Source organism: Chiloscyllium plagiosum, unplaced genomic scaffold (genome assembly GCF_037043375.1).
Source record: "Chiloscyllium plagiosum isolate Xiang-an unplaced genomic scaffold, Cpla_swu_hap1 HiC_scaffold_21, whole genome shotgun sequence".
Classification (NCBI taxonomy): Eukaryota; Metazoa; Chordata; class Chondrichthyes; order Orectolobiformes; family Hemiscylliidae; genus Chiloscyllium; species Chiloscyllium plagiosum.
In genome coordinates this window covers 45,555,725-45,574,594 of record NW_028270159.1, presented here as the reverse complement: position 1 = coordinate 45,574,594, position 18,870 = coordinate 45,555,725, and the positions used below count along the sequence as shown (strand labels likewise).

General features: G+C 44.1%; 1 protein-coding gene across 2 annotated transcripts in view; it reads right to left on the bottom strand.

Annotated features, from left to right (window-relative positions):
- LOC122564749 (alpha-(1,3)-fucosyltransferase 7) overlaps positions 1-18,870 on the bottom strand; it is a 114,765-nt gene that overhangs the window by 46,411 nt on the left and 49,484 nt on the right. The window contains exon 3 of one of the 2 annotated variants that reach the window (XM_087998536.1): positions 7,868-10,640. The exons of the other annotated variant lie outside the window; for it this stretch is intronic. Within the exon in view, the coding sequence (XP_087854662.1) occupies positions 9,478-10,542 (1,065 nt within the window). The 5' untranslated portion in view covers positions 10,543-10,640 and the 3' untranslated portion in view covers positions 7,868-9,477. Of the gene's footprint in view, positions 1-7,867; positions 10,641-18,870 lie in introns of those variants that run through there. 2 annotated transcript variants of the gene reach the window in all.

Below are 18,870 nucleotides of genomic sequence, written 5' to 3'. Positions count from 1 at the left end.
AAAAAAAGCAAGGACAAAATAACCTTGTTAAGGTGACAGCATCGTCACATCTGTAAGGTATGATTCCGTGAGTATGATTATATTAGGCTATTGCTTGTCTAGTCTCCCAATTTTGCTGATCACGCCGCTGAGCATCATCTTGTAATTAAGAACAAGTGCAAAGATGCTGAGGGCCAGGCCGGTGCTCCTCCTGTCCTGCCGTGCTCCAGAAGGTTCCTTGCAAGCTGGAAGAACACCCTCTCCTTTTCCGCTCGGGGATCCTGCAGCCTTCAGGACTCAATATTGCATTCAATAATCTGAGACACCTCCTTCCATGTTTTTTACCCAACCCACAGGATCACGGATCCTGTCATGAAATGGGCTACTTTCAGCACAGCCAACCTACTTTCACCTACTTATCGTCCCCATTAGCACCTAGCTAGCTTCTCTTCCCTAGCTTCCTATCAACAATCCCTTCGGCCCACCATGTCTCTGCCAACCATGATGCCATTCTAAACTAATCCCATCTGCCAGCACGTGGTTCATATCCCTCTATTCCCTAGGCAGAAGTGGGTAATGCAGATGCTGGAGATTTGAGTCAAGATCAGTGTGGTGCTGGAAAAGCACGGCAGGTCAGGCAGCATCCGAGGAGCAGAAAAATCGACACTTTGGGCAAGAGCCGTTTGAAGGGCTTTTGTCCAAAACGTCGATCCTCCTGCTCCTCGGATGTTGCCTGACCTGCTGTGCCTTTCCAGCACCACTGTAATCTTGACTCCCTCTATTCCCTGCCTGTTCATGTATCTGTCTAACCAGTTCATAAACATTTCTATCATACATGCTTCTTCCACCTCCCCTGACAATGCATACCAGGCACCCACCACCCCCTGCATAAAAGACTTGGCTCTCATATCTCCTTTAAACGTTCACCTCTCATCTTAAACCTGCACCCCCTCATATTTGACATTTCCACCTTGGGAAAAAGTTTCTGTCTATCCACCCTATCCATGCCTTTCACTTCATACTTCTGCCCTGTTACCTCTCAGCCTCCAATACACTAGAGAGAACAATCTGATTTGTCCCATCTCTTCAATCCAGGCAACAAGCTGACAAACCACTCTCCAAAGCCTCCACATCCTTCTTGTAGTGCGGCGACCAGAACTGCATACAGTATTCCAAATGTAGCCTAACTAAATACAACTGCAACTTGATTTGCCAACTTTTATACTCAATGCCCTGATCTATGAAGGCAAGCATGCTGTACATCTTCTTTACTGCCTTATCCACTTTGCTGTCCCTATCAGGAAGCTATAGACTTGCACCCAAAGATCCCTCTGTATATCAATGCTCCTAAGGGTCCTGTCATTTACTATATACACTCCTCTTGCGTTTGACCTCCCAAACTGCATCACCTCATACTTATTTGGATTGTTCAGCAGTTGCTGTTTCTCCGCCCAACTTTCCAGCTGATCTAATTCCCGTTGTATTCTTTGATAATCTTCCCCACTATCCACAACTTCACTGACTATCCTGTCATCTGCAGATTTACTAATCAGGCCAATTACATTATCACCCACGTCATTTGTATTACAAACATCAGATATCTAAGCACTGATCCATACGGAGCCCCAATGACCTTGAGTCAGAAAAACACTCCAACACAATTATGATCAAGCCAACTTTGTATCAAGTCTACCAACTCACTGTGGATCCCACTTGAAGTAATCTTCTGGACCAGCCTACCATGAGGAACTTTGTCAAATGATAGCTATTCAAAGAGCCAGTACAGGCATAATGGGCTGAGTGGCCACCTCTGTGATGTTTGAATCGGTGAATCTTGATTTTGGCTGCAAGAAACGAGGGGTGGCAGGAACAGTGTAGGTAAATCCTGAAGCACTGAGGGGCAGAAACAGCCAGGGGTCCATTGGTTGGTACGAAGGGGAAAATTTGCAGAATCCTACCTGACCAGCAGGGGGAGTGAGACTCTCCCAGCAGGAGGCTGCTGCAGGGGAGACTCTGTGGGTCTGTGTTTGACAGTCAGAGGGAGATGAGGCCAGAAACGATCAGGTACCAAGGTCATGATGGATCAGAGTTGTTACAAATTTATTTCTCAAACTTATCATAACCTTTTCTGACCAGTCAGCAGGTATCCACTCTGATGTATCAGCTCTGATATAGAGTCATAGAGTCATAGAGATGTACAACAAGAAACAGATCTTTCAGCCCAACCCATCCATGCCAACCAGATATCTTAAGTTAATTTAATCCCAGTTGCCAGCGCTTGGCCCATATTCCTCTAAACTCTCCCTATTCATATACCCATCCAGATGTCTTTTAAATGTTGTAATTGTACTAGCCTCCACCATGTCCTCTGGCAACTCATTCCATACATGCAATTCTCTCTGTGTGAAGAAGTTGCCCCTTAAGTCCCTTTTAAATCTTTCCCCTCTCACCCTAAACCTATGACCTCTAATTCTAGACTGCACCACCCCAGGAAAAAGACCTTGTCTATTTACCCTGTCCATGCCCCTCATGATTTTATATACACCCGCTCTGATTTGTATCGATTCTGATATGTACCCAGTTTGAGATGTATCCATTCTGATACGTCCGCAGTCTGATATGTATGCACTCTGATTATGCTCATGGACTGTAATCAGGGTGAGACTCCCCCTGATATTTAGTCTTGATCTTGTCGCGGTGTCCATGGACATCAGATCACCACTTCAATTGTCACATAAACCTTCCATCTGCCGAGAGTGATACCCTCAGCTAGTGTCACAATCAACAATGGTAAGGTTGTAGACTGTGATGTAGTGATAACTTCACCAGAATGGTAATCCAGAGGCCCAGTTTAATGCTGTGAGGGCGCAAGTTCAAATCCTACCAGGGCAGCAGGTGGGAGTTTCGAAATTCCTGAAACATGGAATCTACACTCAGTGATAATGAGTGTGAAACGTTCAACAATTCACTAATGTCGCTTGGGGAAGGAAATCTGCCTTCCTTACCCAGTCTGGCCTACATGTGATCCAGACCCACAGCAATGACCCACTGCCATCTGAAACTGAAAGGTGACTCTGGATGGGCAATAAATGCTGGCTCAACCATAGATGTCCACATCCCATGCGTCATAGAGTCATAGAGTTATAGAGATGTTCAGCTTGAAAACAGACCCTTCAGTTCAACCCGTCCATGCCGACCAGATATCCCAACCCAATCTAGTCCCACCTGCCAGCACCCGGTCCATATCCCTCCAAACCCTTCCTATTCATATACCCATCCAAATGTCTCTTAAATGTTGCAATTGTACCAGCCTCCACCACTTCCTCAGGCAGCTCATTCCATACCACCCTCTGTGTGAAAAAGTTGCCCCATAGGTCTCTTTTATATCATCCCTCTCTCACCCTAAACATATGCCCTCTAGTTCTGGACTCCCCAACCCCAGGGAAAAGACTTTGCCTATTTACTCTATCCATGCCCCTCATAATTTTGTAAACCTCTATAAGGTCACTCCTTAGCCTCTGATGCTCCAGGGAAAACAGCCCCAGCCTGTTCAGCCTCTCCCTATAGCTCAAATCCTCCAACCCTGGCAACATCCTTGTAAATCTTTTCTGAACCTTTTCAAGTTTCACAACATTTTTCCGATATGAAGGAGACCAGAATTGCAATATTCCAACAGTGGCCTAACTAATGTCCTGTACAGCCGCAACATGACCTCCCAACTCCTGTACTCAATACTCTGACCAATAAAGGAAAGCATACCAAACGCCTTCTTCACTATCCTATCTACTGCGACTCCACTTTCAAGGAGCTATGAACCTGCACTCCAAGGTCTCTTTGTTCAGCAACACTCCCTAGGACCTTACCATTAAAGTGTATAAGTCCTGCTAAGATTAAACAAAAAGGCCGAGCAAGTCACTCAATGCTGAGTGGCCGTACGACAATCTCTGTTGGGGAGTAAGTTCAGGAAGTGCTTCGTTTCACATTCAGTTTTGCTGGGATAGGCCAGATTGCTAAAAATGGGACAATCTCCCTCTCCCCAGATGATGATACCAGGGGCCTGAGGGAAACACATCGCAGGAACGCCATGGCTGAAAATTATATCTGGGATTTCCTGAGAATCACGTCTTGTGGATTACAGCATCACCCAGTGAAGTGACAAATCAATGGATGACATCTGATATGATAGCCTTGCACTCTTAAAGCTAATGAAGTGGCAGATGGAGTTTAATTCAGATAAATGAGAGGTGCTGCATTTTGGGAAAGCAAATCTTAGCAGGACTTATACACTTAATGGTAAGGTCCTAGGGAGTGTTGCTGAACAAAGAGACTTTGGAGTGCAGGTTCATAGCTCCTTGAAAGTGGAGTCACAGATAGAAAGGATAGTGAAGAAGGCATATGATATGCTTTCCTTTATTCGTCAGTGTATTGAGTATAGGAGTTAGGAGGTCATGCTGCGGCCAAACAGGACATTGGTTAGGCCAATTTTGGAATACTGCGTGCAATTCTGGTCTCCTTCCTATCGGAAGGATATTGTGAAACTTGAAAGGGTTCAGAAAAGATTTACAAGGATGTTGCCAGGGTTGGAGGATTTGAGCTACAGGGAGAGGCTGAACAGGCTGGAGCTGTTTTCCCTGGAGCGTCGGAGGCTGAGAGGTGACCTTATAGAGGTTTATAAAATTATGAGGGGCATGGATAGAACAAATAGACAAAGTCTTTTCCCTGGGGTTGGGGAGTTCAGAACTAGAGGGCATAGGTTTAGGGTGAGAGGGGAAAGATATAAAAGAGACCTAAGGGGCAACTTTTTCACGTGTATGGAATAATATAGGTGTATGGAATGAGCTACCAGAGGAAGTGGTGGAGGCTAGCACGATTGCAACATTTAACAGGCACCTAGGTGGGTATATGAATAAGAAGGGTTTGGAGGGATATCGGCTGAGTGCTGGGTGGGTCTAGATTGGCTTGGTATATCTGGTCGGCATGGATAAGTTGGACTGAAGGGTCTATTTCTGTGCTGTGCATCTCTATGACTCTATAACGTGCTCCACTTGTAACTTGTAGAAACAGCTGGTAGGTGTCAATGTTATCTTCATATTTCAAACGGCTGTTGTCTATTTTTGTTTTGCCAGTTGGGTGATTTTCATGGTTTTTAAGGAGAGGGATAAAACGCTGATGGACTGACTCTGGCCTGCCTGTATCAGGAACTCCAACAATCAGCTATGGAGCTCCCTCTGTCCTGACTCAACATTATGCATCAACCCCAACCTTCAGCCAATCAGGAGAATCTCCCACAGCACAGCTCGAGACCGGGATAGCAGGAGGTCAAGTCCCGATGACGTCTCAGCTTAAATATTAATATTTTGTAGTGCATCCCTTTTTTTTAAAAAAATTGACCTCTTTAGTCGTATCATGATGCTTTTCTGTAGCATTCACATCCTGAGATGGAACTGGAATCTTCTGACCCAAAGGAATTGGTGTTGTCACTGCACATGAATCCCCCTCCACTTTTGTGGTCAATGCTGACTCATGAAGATTGGCCAAATTATGTGGGAAGTGTGAGAGGTGTCCAGTGAACCATGCAAACTGGAGAGTGTGGGTGAGGGGGAATGTCTAACAATGAAGAGGAAATATTATTATTGTCCAACTCCAGGTCAATGTTGAAAGGAAACATGCAGAGTAAATAACACCCAAATGTATCATTTGTATTTTTTATTTAAATGTACTTATTTTTTAATTCAATACAACATTGTTCCTAAATTTGATACTGTATACTTACTACTGAGTGAAACAATTGCACCAATACAGAGATTTAAACATTCCAACCACATCAATGAGGGATCGCGCCCAAGTGCAGTACACAGTCACTGATCTCACATTCACAAGCAGCAGGTCAGATGCACCCTCCATGAACACAATGTCAGAGCACCACCCCCACCCCCAACCTTATAGCACACTCTAAAAGTATAATTAGGATCCAGCCCCCTCCCATGTTGTTTGCCAGTAAAGGTCGCTGGGCATTGGGTGTGCAGTACAATAGGTGCCAGGGTAGGTGCTGCCACATTGACTTGGGCTGTAGACCCTGTTCGGGGAGCGTGATGGGACATGGATTCTACATGATTGGTTGGTCCCCTGATCAATGAAAGTGGAGGTAATAGTTTTCAGTTATGACGACAGGTTGCACACACTTGGCATTTTATAGTTTTGGGTAGAGAAGGTTAAGGTGAGATCAAATTGAGGTGTTTGAATTATTTGGCCAGGCATCACACAACACCAGATGAAGTCAGCACTTGACGGAGCAGCGCTCCAAACTTGTGATTTTAAATAAACCTATTGAACAATGACCTGGTGTCATGCGACTTCAGACATTGTCTATTCCAGTCCAACACCAACACCTCCACACTTTGAATTTTCTGATAGAATAGATGAAGAGAAACAATTTTCTGCAGTTAGGGAGTCCCAGTGTTTGAGTTAGACCATTCAAGGTTGAAGGCAGAAAGAAACCCTTGCACGATGGATGACGGCAATCTGGGCCTGTGTTTTTAAAGCCTATTGAGGCAGGGAGTCAACTGGACATTGCCAAACTAAGATTTATGCAGCTGTAGTCCTGGTTTACATATCTAAGGTGGGTAAATTTGGATAAGAAACAGATCAGGCTTAAGGGGCTGAATGGTCTACTTCTGTTACCATGGATATAGGCCCGTCAATTTGGGGACAGTGGGGTATCGGCGTTCATCCCATCTTCCCTTGGCCCTCATAGATGCTTTTGTAGCAATGGGGTGTGAGATAGTTTGGGGGGTGGTGAGGAGGGAATGAGGTGGAATGGTTGCACTAAGGGAATGGGGTTGCAGTTACTGTGTAATGATAAGGAGCTGTCCCATTGGTTGCTTTCTTATTGCACTTGCCGTCACTTCCCCCTAAGCCAATTGGTCAATTGCAATGTTGGTGAGGCCTCTGCTGGAGGACTGTGTCCAGTTCTAGTCTTTCCGTTCTCGGAAAGATATTATCAAACTGGAGAGGGTTCAGAAGAGATTTACCAGGATGTTGCCGAGATTGAAGAGTTTGAGTTATAAGGAGAGGCTGGATGGGCAGGGACGTTTTTCACTAGAGTGCAGGACATTGAGAGGATGGAGGTTTATAAAATCATGAGGGGTATCGATAAAGTGAATGGCGAGTTTATTTTTCCCTAAGGTGCGGGATTTCAAGACTAGGAGCAGACTTTTAAGGTGAGAGGAAAAACATTTAAAAAAGACATGAGGGACAATTCTTTTACGCAGAGAGTGGTTTGTATGTGGAATGAACTTCCAGAGGAAGTGATGGATGTGGGGACATTTTGACATTTTGGATAAGTCCATGAATAAGAAATGTTTGGAGGGATTTAGATTAGATTACATTACAATGTGGAAACAGGCCCTTCGGCCCAACAAGTCCACACCGACCCGCCGAAGCGAAACCCACCCATATGGGCCAAGCGCAGGCAGGTGGGACTAGATAGTTTGGGATTATGGTTGGCATGGACTGGTTGGACTGAAGGGTATGTTTCTGTGCTGTATGAGTCTATGTCTGAGACCAGCACACACTTCCTCTGGAGCCAACAGGGAAGGGACACTGACCCTTGATCTGTGCCAAGAGCTGGCAGGTAAGAATGTCATCAGCCGGATACTGAGTCCAGCTCTCTGGGTGAGCACCAATGATGTGTTTTGAGCTCAATACCTCAGACAAACAGTAACCCCATAATTACACTTACATTCACCAGTTCTTGTCATCCCTCTCATGATCCTGTGAGACATGATCTGCATTGAACTTGTCATCAAGTGAGCCCAGGTAAAATCTCTTTAACAAGTTCTCCCATTGCAGACTTTTACACTGGAGTTCTGGGCGGGGCGGGGGGGGGGGGGCGGGGTGTTCTCATTTAAAGGTCAGTGAGCCCTCACACCGTATAGGAACTGGGGGTCCAGTCAGTATGCCTGCAGAGTAACACTCTACACTGGATCTTACTACAAATCAGAAAATATTACCAGCACCAACAAAGTAAATTTACATTTTAACAAATATCCTTCAAGAAAAAGTTGTTGAAAAATACAAATTCAAGTTTTAAACACTGTCTTAGAGTGATTCATGCAGTCAATTCTGTATAATATGATATATAGACTTCAGGCGACACTTTAAATATTGTGAATGCTGATTATATATTAATACTTTGATAGAATGATGATTTGATATGCTAATCTGATATTGTACTACAGTAGGAATAGTATAGGGAGAAAGATTACGTTGCTATCTTCTCACACCTCTCATCCCAAGGTATCAGCCTCCTCTGCATCACCCACACTCATAAACAGAAACATCCATCCCCATCCCACTATGTTCTCTCTCTTTGCCTCTTGCAAGTGCTACTTCATATTGGGGTTTGATTCCTTGTTGGGTGGCAACATCCGGCAGTTTACACACACACGCACAGTGCTTCAGCTTTCATTATGATAGGAGGCAGTTCATTTGCTTTGATGTGGTCAGGTGGGAGATCGGATGTAAGCCTGACCCAGATCTTTCTCAGCAGCCACCCAATATGCTGCTTTTCACTCCAGATCACTGGGCAGTACCAAGACTGGTAAACCAGTTGAATTGTTCGATAATAAGTATTAAATGTTACCTACACAATTAGTTGTTGAATTTGCATCTAGTTCTGAAAAGGGGAAAGGATTCACTGGGAGCATCTCCGTCCAAATAATTCATTGATCGTTTCAAATACTCATCAAAACACTGCCTACATTCTAATATGTGCTGGCTATCCTGACAAGAATTGGGTTCTTGTTAAAGTCATAAGAATATTCCAGAACATTTGGTGCATTTTAACTATCCAGGCTTTTCGCAGTCCATCAAATATTAAAGCTGATCTCTCTCTGCACCTCTCTGTAGCTGTAACACTATATTCTGCATTCTGTTCGATGGCCCAGACATATTTATGATCTGCATGCAAAACAATACTTTTCACTGTATCTCAGTGCATGTGATAACAATAAATCAAGAATCTCGTTTTCCTTTGAAAGGGCATATCCGTTTCCCCTTTTGTAAATTACTGCTCAATCTGTGTCCACCAATCTCTCAGTTGTATCTTTCAAATTAGAACAACGCACTGCATAAAATAATCTAGCTTGCCCCCAGTTCTTTGATCAATTATTCTAAGTCTGTAGCCCTTGGTTGCTGAAAACTGAGATATTTCTCTTGATCTACTCATCAAAAACTGCATGTAATTTTGAGCACTGCCTTTAAATTTCCCATAACCTTGCTCTGCTGTAAGGACTATTGTAAATCCTCCATTCACTGATGTCCCTCAAACCTCCTCGCTCCCCAGCACCCTCTCCAAATGAACAATTTAGCAATTGAAGACAATGATCTAAAACATCAAAAGAGGAACATTTAAAAATAGCAGCAATAATTTTACTTCTAACCTACTGAGTTAAAGAAATAACGGTCGTTCTATGAGGTAGATTGAAAAGAAGTCTATCACTGGTGAAACCAATCATGTAAATTATGATATACTTTTGACTGAGGAAGGCTATAAAAGTTAGTGCAAATGGAACAGAATCTCTCTGTCCAGTTTGTGTTCAGCTTGACCACAAACCTTTTCCTCCAGTTAAAATACTGCTCATATCGAGTGCTGTTCTCCCTCAGATCCATTAGGAAGTTGGCCAATTCTTTCTCGGATGCAAAGTCATTCACGTGAATGAAGGAATCAGGTGGGGCAAACTTTTCATAGTTAGCACGTGGAGGCCCCAACACCACAGGAATGGACCCTGCCGTGAAAGCGTTTCTCCACAGTTTTTCCGTGATGTAGTCCGTGTGGACGGAATTTTCAAAAGCCAGGTAGAAGGCGTAGCGAGAGATCGTTGGCAGAAGCATTTTGCTGGGGAGGAATTTTCCAGCTGCTCTCCCAAAGACATCGATTGGCATGTGCCTGGACAGATTGGCATGCACCTTTGCCCTCAGACTATTCTTGTGGTAATTGCTAACAACCCACGTCGAAAGGTGAGACTTCCTTGGCATTGAGAAGTTGGTCATTTGGTCACTTTGCTTCTTTGGTAGGAGGGTTCCATAAGGGATGAAGATGTCTGAATCTGTCCTGTAGGTCATAGTCCAGTTGAAATGACCATTGAACGGATGGATCCTCTTTGTGTTGGTTGGTGATTCCAAAGAAACCCAGAGCCACTTCTGGTTGGGAGGTCTGGCCAGCTGTGGTAGGCTGGAGCTTTTGAGTTGGAGCTCCCTGTGGTGAAACACAACAACATCTGCACGATCAAACATGGACCTGTTGTGTGTGAGAATGCAGTTGGCAACATCATATAAATCTAGGCAAGCATCTTCCCTCAGAGTGGAGTTTGCATGAAATGGCCAATGCCAAACCAAGATGATGAGAGGCTCTGGAATCTTCTTGTAGTTTTTCCCAGACCAGATCACTTGGCTGATGTAACAGTTAATCAGAAGCTGCAGCAAGTACAAAACCACCACTAGCGGAGCCAGGATTTTGCCAGTCTTCAATGTTGATAACAAGCATAAGTGCAAGACTGCCATGTGTCGATTTGCCAATGAGGGAAAAGCAACAGCAGGCTAAATCTTGTCGAAGTCTTCGAACCGACATCTGCTGAGTATGAACTGCTTGTGAGCTGTGTCTGTAAGAACACATCAGGGAGACAGTGGTTAATTTGCTGTGCCTTTGAAAGTGCCAGTTTCTCAACTCAGCGAGTACGCAAAGGAAGTGCTGTTACTATGCATAGTTCACCCAGAGTTCAGATTGGCATTAAGGCTAATTGATCACTTCACACAACACATATTTAGCTCAGCTTATATGTTTAAAACCACAACCTTCACAATGTCCAACACAAACATTTGTGAAATTTAGAGGGAACAAATAATTGACTTATAAAAGCAAATATCTAGTTTCTAAATTAATCACGAATGAACGTGGAAGTGACCCTGAAAGTCAAAGAGTGAAAGCAGAATGGAGCAGATTTTCCTGTCTGCTCCCCACCTCAGTCCAATTAATTCTCTTTCCCAAACCCATACTCCTACCTCATTTAGGTTGGGATCAACTCCAAGTACCTCAAGTGTCCTCACACAAGAGGGCAATCATCATAACTGAACTCAAGCTATTTCATCACAGAGGCATCACTGCTGAGTCCCATCCTGTCCTGATGCTGGGAGCAGATTCAACCAAACATTTTAGTCCCTGGCTCATTTTATTTCTCCTCTCCCAATTCACTTCCTCAATTGGCCAAAGTACGGGGCTGTGCTGAGTACAGCAGTATGACTTCTGCGCTGGCTGAAATCAGTTTACGGATGACGTACTGAAACAACCTTCCTTCTTGAGCGGGTCTGACAGCGACTGAGCCATCAAGATAGTCTTGCTTTCACCCAACATTCAAATCGAATCATCTCAAGATTGCAATCAGCAATGACGATTACATTCTTGACTGAAAAGGAAACATCTCATTCTAAGTTTTGCCAACGTTTGTATCTCAGCCTGATTTTATTGGCACATCCTGACTCCACCCGCACAGAACTTGGTCTCGGCTGATGGAAAGGTGGCCTGTTCAATTGCTATGAACCTGTTGGCTAACTCGAATCAAGTTCACTCGTTAAGCGGGTATTTTGTCCTTAAGACCTCGATTACATTTCTGCAACGTGTGCCTTGCAGATCTTGTGTGGCAATCTCATTTCATTTGTTTGCAACTGCAATTATCTTGGGGTGCTAAGTCGAATTCGCAGCTATGCTGGGAGTCCTGGTACCTTGGAGTCAAAAGGATGTGGGTTCACAGTCCACTCTAGTGACTTGAGAACACAGTCCAGGCTGATGCTCTAGTGTGGCGCTGAAACGTTGCTACACTGGTAGAGCTGCTGCCAATCAGATGAGACATTAAACTGTCAGGACATGAAAGATACCATGGCACTCTTTTGAACTACAACAGCAGAGTTCTTCATGGGTTCTTGTCAATATTTATGACTAAACAGATTATCTGGTTGCTATCACATTGCTGTTTTTGTGGGATTTTCCTATGCACAAAATGGCTGCCATATTTCCCACATTATAACAACGATATGCTTCAAAAGGTATCTCATTGGTTGCAAAGTGCCTCAGGGTAGAGTTCATGAAAGCTGATACATCAAATGCTTTGTTCCAGCATTTAACAATTGCAGAACACAGTAGACCTTGTTGTAAGCTTAAACTATTAAACAATATATTGAAATACTTATCCACTTCCTAATGGAAAACAAACAAAAAGGTTACATTTAACTCAGAGCTAATCTGTTGGGACACCTTTTATATTTATATACACGTAGCATTTTTGTTTCTTGCAAGTTTTGCTGGTTTGAGTGGAAAACTATCATTTCTTGTTCTTCCTGTAAAGATTGAAATCAGTTTGTCTCATCCCTCTCACCCATCCCTCCCAGCATGCATTGTGACCAGAGTTAAAGGGGCAGTCGCCAAGTCAATACTAGACAGGACAAGAATTTTTTGAACTGGGCAAAATCTCTGGACTGGGCCATTGATTAGAAACTGCCTCAAACTGAGGCCTATAACAACAAAAATAAAATATACCAAGCATATTATTATTATGTTTTAAATTGTGTCAGTGCAATGCCAAGGGAAGCATTTCCCTTTTTGCAGTTAACTATTGAACATTACCAGTTACGAGTGTGACAGGTTAGTGCCTAACAACATTACTTGCCTTTCTACACTATCTCATTGTCTCACACTCTGGCCCGATTATACCTTACCTTATAAAACAGGAAAGGGACAGTCCAGACAGGTTGGTTAATGCTCTTATGGAGGTTAGGATGGAGCTGCCTTTGCTTCCTCTGTCGCAATGACTGTCCTCACTCCATTTCTACTGGCCTTGCATGGTTGGCAGTTAGCTCAGTTGGCTGAATAGCTGGTTTGTGATAGAGTGAGGCTAACAGCTAACACCATCTGAGGCTATCCTGAAAGTCTCTCCTTCTCAACCTTCCTCTTTGTCTGAGGTGCAGCGACCCTCTGATTAAACCACTGCAGGTTGATGCTCTCGAATGGGACCACAGCAACTTCATATTCAGAAATAATGGCTCACTGGGTGTACACTGAATGTCTATCACTTTGTGTCACCTGACTGTGTTCAGGAAAAATTTCTTAGGAAACATATGTCCAGTCCAATGATAAACGATGCACTTTTGGAATTGATTCTTAGGAATGAGATGGGCCAGGTATGTTTGGAATGAACTGTCAGAGGAAGTGATGGATGCAAGTACAGTTTACAAGACATTTGGATCAATATCTGAATAGGAAATGTTTGGAGGGATATGGGTCAAATGCAGGCAAGTGAGACTAGATTAGCTGGGGAATATGGTCAGCATGGACTAGTTGGACCGAAGGGTCTGTTTCCATGCTGGTTAGGGTGGCACAGTTGTTAGCACTGCTGCCTCACAGCGCCAGGGACCTTGCTTTGATTCCAGCCTCGGGTGACTGTCTGTGTGGAGTTTGCATGTTCTCCCCGTGTCTACGTGGATTTCTTCCGGGTGCTCCGGTTTCCTCCCACAGTTCAAAGCTGCGTAGGTCAGGTGATTTGGCCACGCTAAGTTGCCCATAGTGTTCAGGGATACATAAGTTAGGTGCTTTAGTTATGGGTAAATATAGGGTTGGGGAATGGGTCTGGTTGGATTGCTCTTCGGAGGGTCAGTGTGGATTTGTTGGGCCAAAGGGCCTGTTTCCACATTGTAGGGATTTGATGAGCCAGGCAGGCTTGGGTTCAAGTCCCACCTGCCCCAGACATGTGTCATAACGTGTCTGAACAGGTTCAGTTATAACAACAAAAATAAAGTAAACCCACTGAAGTCTCTGATGGTGCAATGGTAGTATTCCTACCACTGTTGAAAGATGTTGATTAAGAAAATATCTATAAAGCAGACCATGATGCTTTCAGAGAGAGTTGGATGCCATGGGGGATGCAGTGCTCTATTTCCCTCTGCAACTCCAATTTAATTTGGCCCCTTCCCTAACACCTCACTTTTGATGACTTGCATTGCCTGTGTAAATATCCAATTTTGCTAGTGGCAGATGATAGTTAAAAACAAAAAAAAGAGTCATAGTGATCTAGTGATGGGGAAAAGGCAATTTGTTGTGTGTGTGTGTATAACACTTCTGGATGGAAAGCAAAAATAAAGCAGAGTCAGAGATGTGTCTGTAGAACTGTGTGTCCCGAGCTGGGCCTAGCCTTTATACACCTCGAGAAGTGGCTCTACTTTGGTGTTTCGTGATAAATGACATTCCTTTCCAGTTGGGTGTCTGGAGTTACTTCAGAGACAGAGTTTTCAATGAGTGGCTGTTTTCCTAGAGTGTAAAACACCACTGATGGGCCCATTGTGGGTATGGAGTCTTCTGTGTTATCTCCCAGTGGCCTTCTAGCACAGAAACCCGTTGTGATTTGTTGAGCAGAAGCATCATTTCACTCCCAATGGCATGGTACCCACATGCTGGGTGTAGCTGATGTGAGAACCAGGTTACCCTCTGTGGATGTCTCTAAAATAACCCCAGGTAGCCGATGATGTTAGAAGCCCAAGATGCGTTTCCTGTTGTGCTGCTGGCCCTGTTCATTGGGTCTGCTTTATGAAGGGCTCAGGTGATGAGTTCCACTTGGGTAGGCCATTGCCTGTTACCAAGGGAACTCATACTCAACAATCCTCACAGTGAGATTAATTAGCAATTCCCCATGGGCCTTGCTGGAAACCTGAGCATCCATTTGCATTTCCCCTTCTGCACTTTCCACTGCAGGTGTAACAAACCTTGAAGACTATGCATTTTGGAAATGGTCATACGCCGTGGACAATGTTTGAAATGGCATCTACCACCAAGCTAAGGAATTTTCAACTTATGGTTGAGCTCTGCAGCTTGAATCTCTTCAGAAACTATGCACGCCAAAGGGAGTACACACTCACCCATACATCATATCTGCCTCATTGGATGATAGGGGACCTGGTCGCGTGCACTGCTTTCGGGAAGTGATGACCTAATGATATTATTAGATTACTTACAGTGTGGAAACAAGCCTCGGCCCAACAGGTCCACACTGACCCTCTGAAGAGCAACCCACCCAGACCCACTCCTTCACCTAACACTATGGGCAATCTAGCATGGCCAATTCATCTAACCTGCACATTTTTGGATTGTGGGAGGAAACCGGAGCACCCGGAGGAAACCCACGCAGACACGGGGAGAATGTGCAAATTCCACACAGACAGTTGCCTGAGGCGGGAATTGGACCCAGGTCTCTGGCGCTGTGAGGCAGCAGTGCTAACCACTGTGCCACCGTGTCACCCACTATTATCACTGTTAATCCAGAAACGTAAATAATGTTCTGTAGACCTGCCACAGCAGATGACGGAAATTGAATTCAAATTAAATCTGGAATTAAGAGTCTAATGATGACCGTTGCAGATTGTCAGGAAAAAAAAAGTTCACTAATTTAGGGAAGGAAAATGCCACCCTCAGCCTAGATGTGACTGCAGACCCACAACAATGTCGTTGACTCTTGGCTGCTCTCTGAGCAATCAGGAATGAGCAATAAATGCTGGCCTGGTCAGTGACCCATATCCCGTGAATGAATAAGAAATGTTACTGCTCCAAGCTGCTGAAAATACACTCAACCAGAGGTTAGCCTCCTGAAGCAGGAACGCCAACATCCTCTTCCTGTACACCATCTCTCCAGTTCAGTATAGCTTGCGTAACAGAACTCCCAAACCATCAGCATCAAAGATGCACGAATTGAGACTGACTGTCAGATTTGCATGAGAGAAAATGTCATCCAGCTGGGAAGAATATTCAGTGTCCGTGCTGTAAATGCTTTGTACAAATCGATAGCTTTTACTGCCAAAGGGTGGTAAGGATAATAGAACAAAGGCAGGCAAATAGCGAAAGGTCAAATACTGTGAAACCAACACTGGAGAGATTCAGCAGGTCTGGCAGTGTCTGTGGAGAGAGGAGCAGAGTTAATGCTTTGTGTAAATGGAGTCGAGGTACAGATCAGTCGGGATGTGCAAGAGCAAGCTTAAGGGATTTGGAGGGCCTGGCCTATTCCTACAGCGTTAAAGGGAGCAATATGAGGAAAGTAAGCTCCTGACCACAGCTTCCTCTTCTGCTATGACTCCAGCGTTTACAGACCTCCTGTATTATGCGGGCATTGCATTCCCCAACCAAGTGTGCCGCTACATGCCTCTGCTGTTTAATGAACACACACACACACCCCACTCTGTCTACACCATCCTTACCATCAACGATTGATGTCAGGTACTCTCTCAGAACCAAAAAGAAGCAGGAAACTACATTACTCATCTGGCCATGTCATGTGGGCAGACAGTTGTTTTCACAGTTAACCTGTTTGTAAATGATCTGATGTTATGCCTGCGAGACCAAAGGACTTTTAGTCACTTTGAGCCTATAGTATGGTGGTGACTAATGTTTTAACATAGACTGAGCTTCCTACTCGCTCACTCGAAAACAGTAATATTCCTGATGATTGGCCGGCAGGGGAGGCAGGTGGGGGAAGGTGGAATGTAGGTGAAACTAATTTTGTTACTCATCAGGTTATTGTTCTTAGAAAGATACCTATCAACTGTCAGTTCCAGTTTCTTTCCTTTGACAGTTATTTGACTGTGATATTGTGTGCTTTAATCCTGTCAATGAACCTAAGGCATGTTCTTGAGTCATTCTAAAAATCTAAAGAGTCATTAAGATGCTTGGCACAGAAACAGACCCTTTGGTCCGACTCGTTCATGCTGACCCGATATCCTAGTCCCGTTTGCCAGCACTTGGCCCATGTCCCTCTAAACCCTTCCTGCACATTTAACCAAACAGATGCCTTTTAAATGTTGTAATTGTACCAGCCCCCACCACTTCCTCTGGCAGCTCATTCCATACATGCACCATCCTCTGTGTGAAAAAGTTGCCCCTTGGGTCTCTTTTATATCTTTCCCCTCTCATCCTAAACCTAGTTCTGGACTCCCCAACCCTGGAGAAAAGACTATGGTTATTCACACTGTCTATACCCATCATGACTTTATAAACCTCCATAACGTCACCCCTCAGCTTCCGAAGCTCCAGGGAAAACAATCCCAGCCTCTCCCTGTAGCTCAAATCCTCCAACTCTGGCAATACTCCTGTAAACCTTTTCTGAACTGTTTCAAGTTTCACCACATCTTTCCTATAGCAGGGAAACCAGAATTGAATATAGTATTCCAAAAGTGGCCTCACCAAATGCAATATTCAGAATGATTCCTTTATCGATAAACTCCATTACGTTATCTAAGACTCTTGACAAACACAAATTGCTGTTTGGAGGTTGAGTGCTGGCTGTTCCTTCATGAAAGATTTTATTTTGTATTCAGACCTCCGTACAGTACCCCAGAGCTGACTCCTCTATGGGCACTTTTGATTCCTTTCTCAATCATCAAACTAGGATCCAGTTGTTTCAGCCTTTGAGCTTTGTCCCATGGACTTTGGAGCTCACCAGGCCTTTGTGGTCTGCCCGTTCCTGCTCTTTTTTTCACATTATTGTATGAGAGGCCTGAAGCCTGTTTGAGGTCCCGTCTATCAGTCTACAGTTAGGGGAATGTGCACATCCCACACTTACTCCCATGTACTCCCATGGTAAGTTACCGAATGCTTTGAGAAGCTTCTACACAATCACTCACTTCACAAACACCAGCACCACATCTCTTTTACCCAGGGAATCCAGCTGATAGGGCCATTCAACCCATCGAGTCCATGCTGGCAACCCAGTTAGTCGCATTGCCCCACACCCTCCCCATTGAACCCTGCAACGTTTGACGAAAAGTCACCGACTTCATTCACTTCGGTTTCTCTCTCCACAGATGCTATCAGTCCTGCTGAATATTGCCGCTTTTTTCCATGCAGGAAATGTTACTGTTGACTTGTACTTCATACTCAGGGACTTGGTCCTCTGCTGTTTGCAATTGCCCAGTGAAAAGAGAAATGCAATTACAGTTGGCAAAGACAGCTTCTGAGTCCTCCAGGACTGACCTGAGAAATCTCCAGGACACTGCCGTGTGCGACGCTTTGTCAAAATGACCAGCGACATTAAAAAAGATTTTTTTTTTGCAATTTTCTTTAGCCTTTCTACATTTAACAGATATACAAGAATTGAAAATGGAGACTGACAGCCTGTTTGGCTGACAGGCAAGCATCATCTAATTGGGTTGTGAGTGTTTTTGCTTTCCAATTGGTGTTGGAAGACACTACATCAGAAGTGATAGGTGTGTGTCTTATGGACTGTGATGACTGAACTGAAACAAAGCTCTCTCTGAAGAGTAGACTTGGACTCTGTTTAAATCCAGTCATCTTCAAGTGAATAACAATAGGAGCAGAGGATGGTTGAGCCGAAATGAAAAGTGTTGGGGAAAGGTTACTCCCTCACCCCGGCTTTCTGATGTTCTGCCTCATGGACAGTTGAAGTATATAGTTCTCAGTTACTGCTTTAATAAAGTGGAAAAGAAGTGTGGCCTCCATTAAAATACAGAAGCAGGATAAGAAATAGTTTGTTTTGGGGATTTGGGCCTGATTATTTAAATATAGATGAAACTTTGGAAAGATTGTTAACTTTCATGGATACATTTATCAGAAAGATGATTTATCGACCAGTTACAAAGCATGGTCAGATTTTGATTGGTTTAGAAAGACTGAAGATAGTACCATGATATAGTCCATAATCATAGAATCCACGCAGAGTGGAAGCTGACCATTCAGCCATTGGGTCCACACCAACTCTCTGGAGGACATCTTAATCAGACCCACCCCCTTACCCTATAATCCTCCATTTCCCACTGATAGTCCACCAAGCCTGCACACCCCTGAAT